Source organism: Varroa destructor, unplaced genomic scaffold (assembly GCF_002443255.2).
Source record: "Varroa destructor unplaced genomic scaffold, Vdes_3.0 BEIS01000003.1, whole genome shotgun sequence".
Lineage (NCBI taxonomy): Eukaryota > Metazoa > Arthropoda > Arachnida > Mesostigmata > Varroidae > Varroa > Varroa destructor.
In genome coordinates this window covers 30,160,468-30,174,533 of record NW_019211456.1, presented here as the reverse complement: position 1 = coordinate 30,174,533, position 14,066 = coordinate 30,160,468, and the positions used below count along the sequence as shown (strand labels likewise).

The 14,066-nt window shown below is 43.6% G+C and overlaps 1 protein-coding gene across 3 annotated transcripts in view; it reads right to left on the bottom strand.

Annotated features, from left to right (window-relative positions):
- The window catches only part of Cals (calsyntenin 1), a 53,440-nt gene extending 49,249 nt beyond the window's left edge, over window positions 1–4,191 (bottom strand). The window contains exons 1-2 of one of the 3 annotated variants that reach the window (XM_086982277.1): window positions 2,128–4,191; window positions 1,640–1,882 (exon numbers count right to left, since the gene is read on the bottom strand). In XM_086982277.1, coding sequence (XP_086838403.1) covers window positions 1,640–1,697 — 58 coding nt within the window. In that variant the 5' untranslated portion in view covers window positions 1,698–1,882; window positions 2,128–4,191. Of the gene's footprint in view, window positions 1–1,639 lie in introns of all 3 variants that reach the window. The other 2 variants (XM_086982278.1, XM_022796037.2) reach the window with 2 other exon arrangements.
- Window positions 4,192–14,066: the final 9,875 nt, after the last annotated feature.

The window sequence follows — 14,066 nt, the reverse complement described above, 5'->3', positions numbered from 1 at the left end:
TGAACTAAATACATTCAGGCTGAATTTTGACGAAAGAGCCTAGAATTGTTATGGTGTATCTTCTTGCGTCCGTCCTTTATTACTCGGAGCAATCTGATTAAGGTAATTCTTTTTTGCTAACCATAATCCTATCGTAACAATTATTCCACTTACTGCATCTAATAGATGAGGATTTCCGAGGTAATCCTGCATTTCCGGAATCGTGATCTTGGGGAAGTGGGAAGGAAGATACCTAACTAGATGAAATAATGTCTTGTTTGAATCTGCTGGCAGTTACCTTTTAGGGAGTTTTTTTTTTTTTTTTCAGCAGAACCGGTCATCGTGGCGTTAGATTCTTCTTCTTCTTCTTGTTCGAGTCGCTACCCTTTATCAAATACGACATGACAGCTAGTAATCGGGCTCTTCAGTTACAACCAAGGGCTTACCAAGCTAATACGAGTGGATGGTAAGGCAGTAAAAACAGCTAGCGTCGCAACTTCTGCCATATTTACAGTGCAATATTTGCATATTTGCTATGGCAGCACGATATTCCGTTATTGTATCTATTCGTCTTTGCCTCCTTTGGGCACTTCGCCGCCACATCGCTTCCAACTGAAGGCGTTCCTATTACAGCCGCGTTTGGCCGATACATATAATCATTATGCATCTACATTCGGGCACTTTGTTTACACGTGCTCCGGAATTGCCTTTTAAGAAGACCTTCCCTTACCGGCTACCGAAGAAACCAGTTGCTACCAAAGATAAATCTGCCAATACAGCAGAAATCTATTCTACTAGGGCAGGACAAAACGCGAACCCCATACTATGCCAAGTGATCGGAATAGTTCTGCCGTTTTACTGCGTTAGCTTTGTTTACCTAATTTTCTTCAAAGAAAAATTGCATTGTAGCAGAATTAGTGATGCATCACCGTGCATCGAGTCGAGCATTTGATCCCAAAAAGATGCCGAATTCGAGCAAGCTATCCTAGGTTGGTAGGTTGCCGACGCTGCCGAGTCATACTTTGCGATTTACATAGTCTTCTGGTGCACATTTTTAAAATTATTATAATCTTCCCAGAAGTCTTAACTAGTAAGATGTGTTCTTCGATCTAATTATTTGTCATTTTTGCGCATTCGTACTCAGCTATAATTGGCCGCCGTCAACGCTCCTGTGCGACCCCAAAAATAAACGCCCAAAGATTAACCTCGATTTGTTATTGTTATGTTGTTGATGTTGTTGTTGTTGTTGTTGTTGTCATTGTTAGCTAAAAAAGGGACGCGCCTGTGCGAAATCCAAAAACTCCGATCATGATAAGATCACGACCGCTTTTAGACATCTTGGTACACGCAGATCTCATGCTCTGAAACGTCTCGCTTTTCCTCGAAGGAAGAAACCACCCAACCAATTTGAATGTAAGCGTCGTCTTTGCTCTACATAACGTACTCAGCAGATATAGTATATATGTTTTGTTTTCGTTGAACAATTACTTAAACGGTATACAGGTGGCGCAACTGTCGAAAATCGCTGAAAAAAAAAATAAATTATCAAAATCAAAGCCAAAGACAATGTTAACACTAAGTGTGGTAAGTAAATGATGTACTGATCATCTTCATAGTGATATAGTGTCGTTAGTGATGCTGAAAGTAGTGATCAGCTTACCCTGTGAAAAAACGATACTGCCAAGCAGTGTGAAGATCGCTGCCGCCCTCGTCTTCATAATTCAGCCGTATTTCCGATGCTCCTGTTGACTGGATAGATATATACCACAATCAAGTTGTGTCGTTGCGGCAGTTGTGGCCGATAAGCGTGGGTGTCCCTCTTTGGTTGTTGCTAGTACACACGGTATCCGTAAACGTTTATTACTGGCCGTCTCGACCTTAACCAACGGTAGTGGTAACTACACTGAAAAGTTAAGTATATATGGCTGATCCTCAGTAGGGATGAAAATGTAAGCTGTTAGGAAAGAATGTGATGGGGTTCAGGTAATCCAAACCGAGAAATACGTTTCCGTATATATATATATATATATATATATATCTATATATATCCAATAAAGGCTGCGTTTCTTAGCAGACTGTGTGATGGTGACGTTGTTAATATTTCGGTGTGGCGCGTGGGGCTGCTTCTATACCCGAGCTTATACCTGCCTTACTTTTCGTACGGCTATTGGTCACGCTAACTCGAGCAGGTTTTCAGCACTTGAACAGGGGCTTCGATTAACGCCAGCCTAGGCGCAAAACGTCTGTAAGCTTCCCGCTAGCTAAATTGCTGTCGGTGAGTATCACGATGGGTTAGCTAACTCGGGTAGCATGGTGATGTGTGCCGTGGGCAATAATTGCCCTCTGCAGTTCGAGCAGCGTATTCCAACTCGATATTCACGCAACCACACTTTTGCCCGCCTTCACTTGATCCAAGACACTAGATATATATGAAGGGAACTTCCATTAGCACCACACACACTGCGGTAATCGTCGTAGTAGTAACAGTAGAAGTACTACGGAAGGCGATCAAGTACACCAAGTTGCTACCGGAGAAGCTAGACACCAGACTAGATTCACGTTGATGACCACTGCTATTGTTAGATGGTAGACAGCTCTGGCCCTATGTTTCTCCCCTGTGTCTGTTTTCCTAGAAGTACCGGTCACTACAACTTCGCTCACCTTCAGTAGACTTCGATCTTTTGACTGGGAAACTTTACTTGCTCCGGACTGCGACGCGATTACTAGCTTGCTTGGCAAAAGATGCTCTGACGCCAATAACAATAGCAACTATCGTAGCTCAGCTACGGATTGGTTGTGAGATGGTAAGGTATGGTTAGCCGATGTAGCACCGATATTGCAGCCCCTCGTACTCACTGACAATGATCTGTTTGTGTCAGCCGTGGACGACAAAGAGCACGGTTGACGTCTGCTTCAGCCCACGAACAGCGGCGCGGACTCGCTTCTTCGTTAGCTCGTTTAATCAGACGAACTACAAGCACCCCACTCACACCGACTTTCAATCTGCTACTGTAGTTGAGTAGCTAGCTGGATCACACTGGCTATTTGATACGCGATTTCGCACGGTCAGTTTGTCGATGTCTGTCTGTTTTCACCTCCGTGCGTTCGTCCTTCTGTCGATGGGGTCCAATTCGATTGCTTGGGTCGATCAGATCCAACAGCAGCAGCAGCAGCAGTAGCAGTCACAGCTACCGTCGTTCCTGCCGCTGTTTCCAGCCAGTTAGAGACAACGAAGAACGCAATAAAGACCAGCGGTTAGTGACGGGAACCAACAGCGCGCTGCTGATTCAACTAACGAGTCTCTTCTCACACACACGTTACGACTCGCACACTCACTCACAGTTAATGTCGGCGTCAGTCAGCGTGTACAACCGCTGGTAGTTGACGACTAACCGCCGCTCGCGACGTCGGACGACGGGTTGCGTTGCCTGGCTCTGTTGCGCCGGGCAGTCCACTGCTCGTTGCCCGTACACAGCACAGCTCACTCACTACAGGCAGCAGTGCTTGCTTACTATGGCGATACGAGCGGGTCCGTCGCTTGCCTCTATGGCTTGCTTGGTCTTCCTGTCTGCCTGCCTGCCTGCTGCCTGGCTGGATGGCGGCCGCCTGCTGCTGGCGATGGTGGTAGTGGCGCGGCGGCGGCGGTGGCGGCAGCGGCGCTTGCTGCTGCTGCTGCCGATGTGGCCGCCGCTGCTAGGAAGAGAGAGCAGAGGAACGGAAGAAAGGCGAGGAGAGAAAGTCGCTCCGGTGTCGGTTGGGGAAAACGCAGACGACAACGACGTTAAAGACGACGAAGTGGGAGTAGAGAGAACGAAAATGAACGAATAACTGCTGGTGAGTGCCGAATGAGGCTCGACAGCTAGCAAACATCGGATGACCTACCAACCAAGTGTCCGACCGACGAACGTCGACTGCCGAAGTGAGCGACCACGGCAAGAAGTACAGAAAAATGGGCTCCAAGAGTCGAGACGGAAAAGAAGCAGCATCTAAAATGTGGAGGACTGCAGGAGCTGACTCCACAAGCTTTGAAAGGGTCGCCGCCACCAGAGGGAGCAGCAGGCAACTGCTTGCCACCATTAAAGCAGATCAGACCCGGTGTCCAAAGTGCGCGGATAGTGGCCAGATGTTTAACTGTCATCGGTCGCCGGCCTGACAGCATCACCAATGTCAGCATCTGAATCTGAACGCTGGAATTACTTAATTCGCCTGCAATGAACTGCGTTGGCAATTATGCACTAAGCTTCAAACTATTACCAAAGGAATAAGCTGAGATAGGTAGGTATACCTGAAGGGTACTTCTATTGGTTTCCTGAAGACACTGATAGTTGAAGGTACGTTAGCAATGAGTAGCAATGGACAAGAACCGGGGAAATCTTCAGCGAAGAATAAATTGTTCTGCGTTGTATTATTGTCATTGTAGCATACGCGACTCTACGTGTACGTCAAACTGATTAAATTGCTGACTCACGAACCGAGTTACTGGTAGCCGTTTGCTGGCACGCCCGGTGGTCTATGCTGACCTATACAGGCTATACTAGGTTAGATTCAGGTATGCAGTACAGGAATGGAGTCTATTCTCTATCTTTCCCGTTTAATGATAGTAAGCTCGACAACGGAACTGCTGTGGAAAGGGGCAAATACCACACCATGGCGGCTAGAACAACGTCATTTGGGGCAGTGGCGGCTGCAGGTCGGAGGGGGATCGAGACCGTGAGACAGAACTACCACTCTGGGTGGCTACCAGTCGGGTCTATAGTCAAACGGGCGTCGCACATCACACGGCTATAGTCACCGTACACTTACATAAAGACGGCAGCACAGAATGAGGGAAAGAAAGGCGCACACTGAGCCAGCAGGTGAGGGAACATACGAGCCAGCCGGAAAATCAGACAGGGGTGCGCGAGAGCGGATTCTGCCGCCACCAATAGCAGCAGCAGCAGCGCCCAGCTTCACGCTACTGTCAGACGACGAGCATTCTTTGCTCAGCTCTGCTGGCTTCGTCCCCGATTAATACAGACCCAAGACGTCTGGACAACCCCAGTGAAAACTCTAAACTCCAGCGCGAATCGGGGACAATTACTTAGGTCGTAGAGAACTATATACGAGTATAAGGCTTACAAAGCGAACGTTGCTATAGCTCCGCCTGCTCATCTAAAAATAAACGTTCAGCTTAACTTAGATGTACCGTTGGTTTTGCGCTTTGTGCCTTTCATCTGTAGACTAGATATAGAATGTACGCGGGGCTAGCGCCATGTGGAGAGATGTTTTCGGGGGAGAGCAAGAGCGGAATGGACCAGTAGGGCGAGCGGGTGGAACTTCTCGGCAACCTCAATCACTAGTACCATCTCCACCAGCACCGATGCTCCTGTGACATAAGTTGAGGAGCAGGAATGTGCTTTGAAGGGGAAAACGGGGTGCCCCGAAAAGGCGCGAGGGCGGCTCCACAACCCTCGTCATAACCCATAGAGAGAGCAGGAGCCGTGGATGCAGGTTGTGATCTCTGATGTTCTCTCCAACAGCTCGGATTTTTTTGCCGAAAGCAATAAGGGCGGCCTAAAAAAATGGATCTGTTATCATACAAGTAGCTGGCCTGACCGGATGAACCTGTTAGACGATGCAGTTCGATTTCACAGGACTATACAGTTAAGAGTAATAATTGACAGGTCTTTGTAGAGTTCGCAATCAACATACGCATTGTTTGAATATAGATAGGAGCGGCACTTATTTCTGGAATGCATAATACATGCAGATTATGTTCTGTCAACTCCAAGTACTTGCGGTGATGTCATGTTAATTAATTTTAAGGAGAAATATTAGTTTAACAAGCTTAGAAAGCTGTTTTTTTTTTTGCTAAACTGACGCCAAAATGAATAGGTTTTGCCCACTTTTCGTTTGTTAATTTCCTCTAGCATTTTGAAATATTCTCTACTTATTTCGAATACTGGGTTCCACACCGGTTACCGTTTCGATCGAACGATGGGCTGCAAAGCCGGGTTTAAAACAGCGTCGATGTTAAAACGTAATCTCTGCAAGTTAAAGTTATATAGCTGTGATTACAGATATCCGGGTGCGTGCATCTTCATATCACTCAAGCGGGCTTTAGAACACCAAAGACGCTCTCCTGCTCTACCCTGACTAGATAGATACCTGTCAACAAACGTGATCTGGCAGAAATCGTAATTCTATACAAGTACATCTCTTAGGTAAACATTGAGAATTTCGACCAAGTTGTTGGAACTATACCACTACACGACGAATCGAGAGAACTATTATACCTGCTTAATAATTGCATAGAAGTAGGGTGTCTCGAAAAATGTGGGAGACCTTAAAATCAATAGAGTAAACGCCCGGACTATTGTCTGCTCGAATTATGCAGGTAGAATATTTTAGAGTTTACTGAACAAGACAGCTGATACAAGCGAAGTCTTTTCTCTGACCAGCTGTTAGATTTCTCAGATTTACCTGCGAAGTAACTGGGTTAGTCGTCAAACCAACACCGACATTTTATTACTCTACGGCCATACGGTAACTACTCCTTTCGTTACGCTTCGTAGTTGCAAAGAAAGGAAATAGTATCAGCGATACCTTTCTGATGATGTCTGAAAAAACCTAAACAGGATCAACTCAGTTACTTGGGCCTCAGTTAATAACAATTTGTTTACCCAAATGTTGCGGTCATCTCTAGCGGCCAGTTGATTTAGCACGAATAAAGGCCCAGATTCGTCACTGGTTTTATTAATTATATCATATTTATTATATATGCTATAGATTTAATTCCTGTTGGATCCATGTGAGGCTATTGATATGTTTTTCTTTTTATTAAATGTAAAAATTCTTTTTGCGACAGTTAGTAGAACGAAAGCGAAGGTACAAATATAGGGTTATCTATCAACGTGTCTATCACGGCGATCATTCAACAGACGACTTTATCCTGGGATGCATTTGAAGGGAAAATGTTACTAAATATCTTGCGTAAACTTCGAATTTAACAACCGAGTGCTTTAAACTGGTGATAGTCGGATCAAGTTATGGCGAATTTTATGTGACAAGTTTGTCATTTTCAACGATTTCGTGGATACACTAATTGAAACCTATGTATTAGACGTCTTTGCATCCTAATAAAGAAAACTACGAAGAGATATAGAGTAATCTTCAGGATGCAAATCCATAGGGCAGTAGTGCAATCATCTCATCGTTAGTGTTCTATATAATACAGTTGAGATATTTGGCCCTTTGGAGAAAAGGTCCTACATTTGGCCACCGTGGCTTATACTACTAAATAAAAATCTCGATTCATTAACTGTAAATAGCTACGATCATATAAAGCTGTATAGCTTGTATCTGGTCACACTACTCTTAAAGGCATTATGAGCAATTAGTTTGTAGAGCTACGATTCTGTGATACGAACCATGTTCTTGCTTTGAGATGTAATATAGCATTCTTATCGATGACCATTGCCGTTGGTTACACCAACCCATAAGAGCTTCCCAGAAGGAAGGAGGCTATAAGGTGCCTACAGATAGCAGTCAATCGATGCTAGCTTCGTTATCACCTACAAATCCTAGACTGCAGTCAACAGAGTACGCAAGAAAATTGAGAGACCAAGATGTGAGGGATGCTAGTTCGTCCCTTTGAGCCAGTATAGTGACAGACGAGTGACGTCTGCATAGAGTCATAGCTCGTTTAAGATCATGTTGGGCCTGTGAAACGAGCGTAGATAGCGCTATATGGGTATATAGAGCCGTTGCCAATAACGGAGTCATATAATTGTCAAAACAGATCGAGATGACAGTACGGTATTAGGTATTTTGTTGCATTAACAATCCTGTCATTCCACTCCGTTCCGTCTGTTCGGATGCCGTGCGCCACTCAAATCAACAGGACAATTAGCCGCAGGTCTGACCCCTCTCAAAAGATTGTGTAGTAGCAATGGGTCACCGGGAGATCTGATGCTGTCTGATAATAGCCAGCGTCAGCGTGGCCATCTTGCCGTTCCGATTGCACAGACTGCCATGGATAACAACTTTGTTGTGAAATTTCGTTCTCCCAGTATTCCATGTGTTTTCTTAGACAGAAGGCGCCCTTTTTTCTAGCCAGTTGACGTCGTGGATGATTCTATACGCGTAAGAACGATAAAATCCTCTTTGCATTTGAGAGGACCCGATCCGTACCGTATTGACAGCTCGAAGATTTCAGCGAAATAATTGTGCTAAACCGGAAATACTGAGAGTACAACGAACGAAATTAGCTAGCTGGGATACTGTCACAGTTATGTAAACAACGGTAGCAATCACTGGCCTTTTTGAGGGTCTGCTCACAGGCCAACCATAATGACATGACACATATGCCTATTAGTCTGGCGCGACTGGTGGGTACTAGCGTCATAAAAAAAATGTCAGTGGCTGCCATAGGCAATGGCAAACTATTGATGTTTATTTGGTGTAGCGGGCGACAGCCGAGTAATGAGTAAGCGTTTCAGTAAAAACAGTAATATTGGCAACGGTTTACTGCCATGTGTTCTCTGTAAGCGAGAAACAGTGTAATCCCGTACGAAACCCATATACGCAGCCACTGCGATGACCGGCACGTTCCTCTCAAGCATATCGCCCTTCTTCCCCTTATTCGTTCCCCGCCTTCATCGATGTCCAAATAAAGCTGAGGCCGCTAGCAGAGACAATGCCGCGGAATGGGCCGAGCTATCTTGTGTAAGGATATGTGGATGGTGTACTTCGTGTTTAACAGGCAGCAGTAGTGGCAAAGACAGGCAAATATTAAAAGCGAAGGGGATCGGAGAAAAAGGGCTTGGGAGGGGCGAAGAGACGCAGCACGTCTTAGCTGTTTTTTCCCCTGTCCGTCGAATCTCTCTGTCTTCCTTTCACCCTGTTTCTGAATCTCGACGCTGGTCCCCACTTAGCTGAGCCCATTCCTGAGCTTCGTTTTTAGCTCGAGTACTTAATAGCAGTTTCCTTCGTCTGCCTGCATCTCTATAAGCTCTCGCAGCCACCCAGCAACCATCGTCATTGTCGTCATAGAATGAATCGGAGTGAGCCGCAACAAACGCGTCTCAACAGCGGAGCACCACCGAGGGACAAACGTGGCCAGCTGGCTGCGTAGTCGGTTGCTCGGCGGCAACACCAACAACAATGGTAACAACGGCAGTAGGAACAAAAGCACAAGCATCGTCCTGCTGCTGCTGGCGGCTAGCGACAGAAACTGGTGGGCGATTCTGGTCTCAACCGATCCATAATGCTCCTATACCCCAATCACAGCGATGGAAAGAGGACAAGCAGGCAGGAAAGACCGGCGGAAGGCTGGCAAGCCCTCTTGATCAATGTGGAGCACGTCGGACACGCACGCACATGTGCCAGACAACTGACAGAGGAAGAGACGGGAGGCAGGGCAGTAGGCACGTATACGGCTTAGCATCGGGTGCCTCTAACCAAATATTCTCGAACAAGGATGGTCTCATAAGGAGCATTTTCACAAGACAACACGGACATCACTGTTGCCGCCGGTTCAGCAGGTCCGGATAGGCCTAGTTAGCGCTGAAGAAGCTTCTGGCGGTAAACCGACAAAGCGTGCTGATGAACCGATTCGACTCGCTTGAGCTGTCGTCAACGGACCGGCAGCGACGGTGTTCGCGCAATTCTCCGAAAATAAAAAGAAGAACAAGGACGTAGGCAAACGTATGTAAGGATTACTAAGTGTGAATCAAACGCTGTGAGAGAAATTGAAGCAGATAAAATAGGAAAAATGAAAACAAAAGTCGTTAAGGGAAGAGGACGGGTAAAAGGAACTGGGCGACTGAGCCCCATCAACAATAACAGAGGCGGCCGTAGCAGCGGATAACTGACAAAGTAAATGAAGTACAACGACAGGAACAGGAGCCGGCGGTTGCAACGTTAAGTCAAGCAAGCAAGCAAGCAAGCAAGCATTAGTTGTCGTTGGCGTCATCACGAATGACACGACTTCGACGGAGACAAAAAAATCACAGCGGCTACTGTTAATGACGAACAAGATGGCGAGGTAAAAGTCAGCAGGAAGACAAAGAGAAATAGCCAGTTGAAGGACGGTTACTTTATTATAGGCGGAGCTGTTGAAGACTCCGCTACGGCCACCTGCTACCACAGCGTTGCTGGTCGGCATTTTTTCGCCTGTCTTCGCTTTATGGTGGATTGCGTCGGAGATTTCGCGCGGTGATAGTCTGAATATATTTTTCAAGAAATAATTTTTGCCCTTTTTGGCAAATTTCCAGCGATTTTTCCATCAATAGTCTCTTCAGGACTTATATTGGAAGTGATTTACTTTTCCAAGCAAACACAAGAATCAGTTAAGTAATAGGCACAGGATTTGAGATTTAGAACAATTAATTATCATTTTAACTGTGATTCAGAAAAATACTTGTGTTCTTTGAATAAATAGCGTAAAGTTCATTACGTACACCAAAGTGAAACCTAGCAAGAAAGTTATAATAACTTATCGAAATTACAAGAACATTCCAATGGAAGAGTGGGTGACTGAATGGGTCTGCAGATGAGCTAGAATTTGCGTCGACTAAGTTCAAACGACAGATCAGCGTCTACGAATTTATGCGTGTGATAATCAATCATTTTTAATAGAAAAGTGAGAGAACTGGAACAAAAAAACACGCCAGACAACATTTTAATATGAGGACGTAATTAGCGTAGAAAGACCCTAATAAAAATACTCTATTTTCTGCTGAGAGCCGACCGTCGGATGTGATGATTAAGGACAACAGGGACGCTAAACATTTGTCCGAGTTGGAAATGAATAGGATAATAACTGAATCAAAGTAACAGTGTCATTATAGTTCTGTAATCAGAATAGAGTTCGGATATAACATGAATTGAACTTGTTAATATAAAAACAGGCTTACCTGAAGCAGGACAGTAGGATTGGCAGAATATTAATGAGAAGACAGGGTAACTGCACTAGGACAACGGTATAAATAATAATGTGTAGTCCAGGTAGAACCTATGTTATACTGAATAGAAAGTATCCTACTTAACGCATTTAATGTGTGGCGTATGCAACGAGCATTTTTTGCGTTAGAAGCATTGAACGTACTTTTAGGGACCTCTTTATCAAATCGCATGTCGCGTTTCCAGAGATGAGGCTAAAAGAGCTAAGAACAAAGGTTTATAATACATTTTTTCACAAGTAGTGTCTCTGTGATAGTCCACTGATAACGAACGTGTTTGTTTACTCGGCTTGTCACAGGTTAGGTGATGCAGGTTCGCATTGGCGTACCTCGTTTCGTGTTCGAAGCTACCCGCCTGAAGAACACTTTAAGATAATACCAAACGTAATGTTTGAAACATTTAAGTAAGCACACACTTGTTCAAGCCATATATATACACATATCTGAGCATAAATATCTTTTATTTTCTTTCTTTCTTTTTTATGTTCTGTTATTAAGATTAACATTATTACACATAACGTACACAAAGCTTAGGGGAAACGATTGCAACATCGTTGAAGTCGCCCGCTGTCGTCCTTCTATCAAACTAAGTGCGGCTACATTAATATTAAAATTAACAGATCGTAAAATTAAGTTTTTCGTTTTAAAATAGAGTTTATCCTGAGCCTGTTTTCGAAATTACGTTCCAAGCGTTAATCCTGTGCAGTATAGGTAATGTTTATTTGCTAACGCTAGATGTTTGCTTGCCAAGAGTGAAATAGTAAAATCTGTTATTAAAAGGTTTCTTAAAACTCGAAAGGAATCATAGTTCTGTTTAGGAAGAAATTTGACGACGCCTTGAAGAACTTTCATTATCCTATTTGTTTTGATAGGCATAGCAAAGACAAAAATGCAATATGTCGATTCATCGATATCCTCTAGTGTCCTTGTAGTTGAAAGCGTGCCTTAAATACATGGTCCTTTTATGCTATGTCAATATCACAATAATACTCTTCCATGGAAGAGTTCTCTCGCAAGCAAGCGGCGAACTTTTCTACATGCCTTTACAGCTTTCTTCACAATTTAAGCATCGCATTAGAAATAGTATTAGCGAACGACGATGAGCTTTATTGGCTAGAAAACTAAGAACTATTCATATTCACTTAAGGATATAAACCTTCCTGAAGGTGGCCTGAATCTCTTAGCCAGGTCATCTATAGGTAAAAGTAATAATTTCTTCATGAGTATATAATGTCTTCTCGAAGTGGGCATAAATCACTTACAAATGTTCTTCTAACAGGACAGTATTTTTTCCGTCTACTATCTGATTATGTATTAAACAAACTGTGCCATCTAAAAACCGTCCCACGAAAATATTTTTCGAAAAGCAACCATTTTGAATTTCAATGGTATAACCGGGTCTTTTTAAATACTTAACCTCATATGTTAGTCATACGCTGGCCGATGTGGATTCATCTCTAACAATGACCTTGTCCGAGTTGTCGTGTGTTGTTTCCCGTAATTAACAATACTACCGTTAAGGATTATTATTTATGATTTTTAACACGTCGCTTTTGTAATAATACATAACAAACTGGAACCTTAGTATAGAATTATTCATATAATTCGCAACTATTTTTTTTTTGAAAAATTAAGGAAAATTTGTTCTTTAAAATTGTAACGGAACGATATGCTCAACCTGCGATGATATATTAGTCTGCGGATTGCTGGACTTTTCTCATAGCTTCGGTTATAGGGTAGCCTTAAACCGTATTTCCGCTCCCATTTGCAGATTGCTTTCGAAGACTGGTCTATTCTCTGTTGTGTATATTTTCTAAATAGCTGTTCCCGGCGTGAGCGACTGAAAAATAACTTGCTTGGTAATTTGAGGAACCAAAAAAGCCTCTCTTTTTCGATTGCAAGATATTGATGGAGACTTCAGCCAGTCGAAAACCCAACACGGGTTGTTGGTGCACCTTCTTCGATCAACTGGAGGAAATACTGATTGTGGGGTGTTGGATACGAGTACAGGACATGAGTCATGCCAAAATTATAGTGGACTTCAGATAACCCGCAGCTTCATCGTGGTATTTAATAATTAGTCGATCGTTCACACAATAGCAGCAGACACTTATTTCGTTGAGATCAATCAAGAAAGCTAGTTTAGCGTAAAATACGCGTGCGCAACGATCTCATGAACAGGCATTGTTGGCGTCACTGCAGCTACACAAGTACGACCCACCGTAGAATGCAGTACGATGTTCGTATTTCTTAATTAAAAAACATCAAGCATCCGGCTAAACACGACCCAAAGTTTCCGGGTCGTATATTATTGATGGTTGTCAGGACCTTAAGACGCCTTGAATCACTCCCGCCCAGGGGTTCGCATAAAGCATTAAATATGTGTATTATTTAAAGAAAAAAAAGTATCTAACATGCAGCCTTACCTGACAATGCATCTTTAAAGCACAATGACACTGAAACTTTCGCATTAAGCGGGTCTCTAATAGATATTTGGCGCCCGAAGCAATTTTCCCTCAGTGCAGCCCCTAATAAAAATTCCCTCTAGCGATGGCGAAGAAAGTCCCGTGGCAAACCGGAATATTTCCTGTCTCGTTGGCAGCTTAGATTGAGCAAATAGGACTGCGGAAGCGACAACGTTAAAGGAAATGCTGTGAGCGGAATACGAAAATGTAAAAGACATGAACTTTCATATGAGATTATTGCTAGGTGTCCGTTGCGACACAAATAACTAACAAAGACATTTTTGACGAATTCAGAAATTTAAAGGTAGTAGCGTTTATAATTTACTTACAACATGACAGGGCGGATAGAACAATCACGAAGTAATTAAAAAAAAAGTTGATTCTGATACACATAACATAGTGTTAACTGTAGCTTCTATAATAATTATAATAAAGTGCTTTTGTATGCGGATGACATAATTACAAAAACACAACACCAAGTGTTTTCCAACCATTTTGTCGAAAGTCTATGTTTAAAAAGCTTGCTCTACTAAACGTCCACTACCTTCGTGATAGCACTATAAAAGAAACAAAAAATCGGGCCCTACGTGCACTCAACAAACGATCAACTTGTACTAAATCAATTGTCCCGATCCGGCAGCCTTTCCTAGCGTCTGACTCCTGATCAAATGTTCAAACA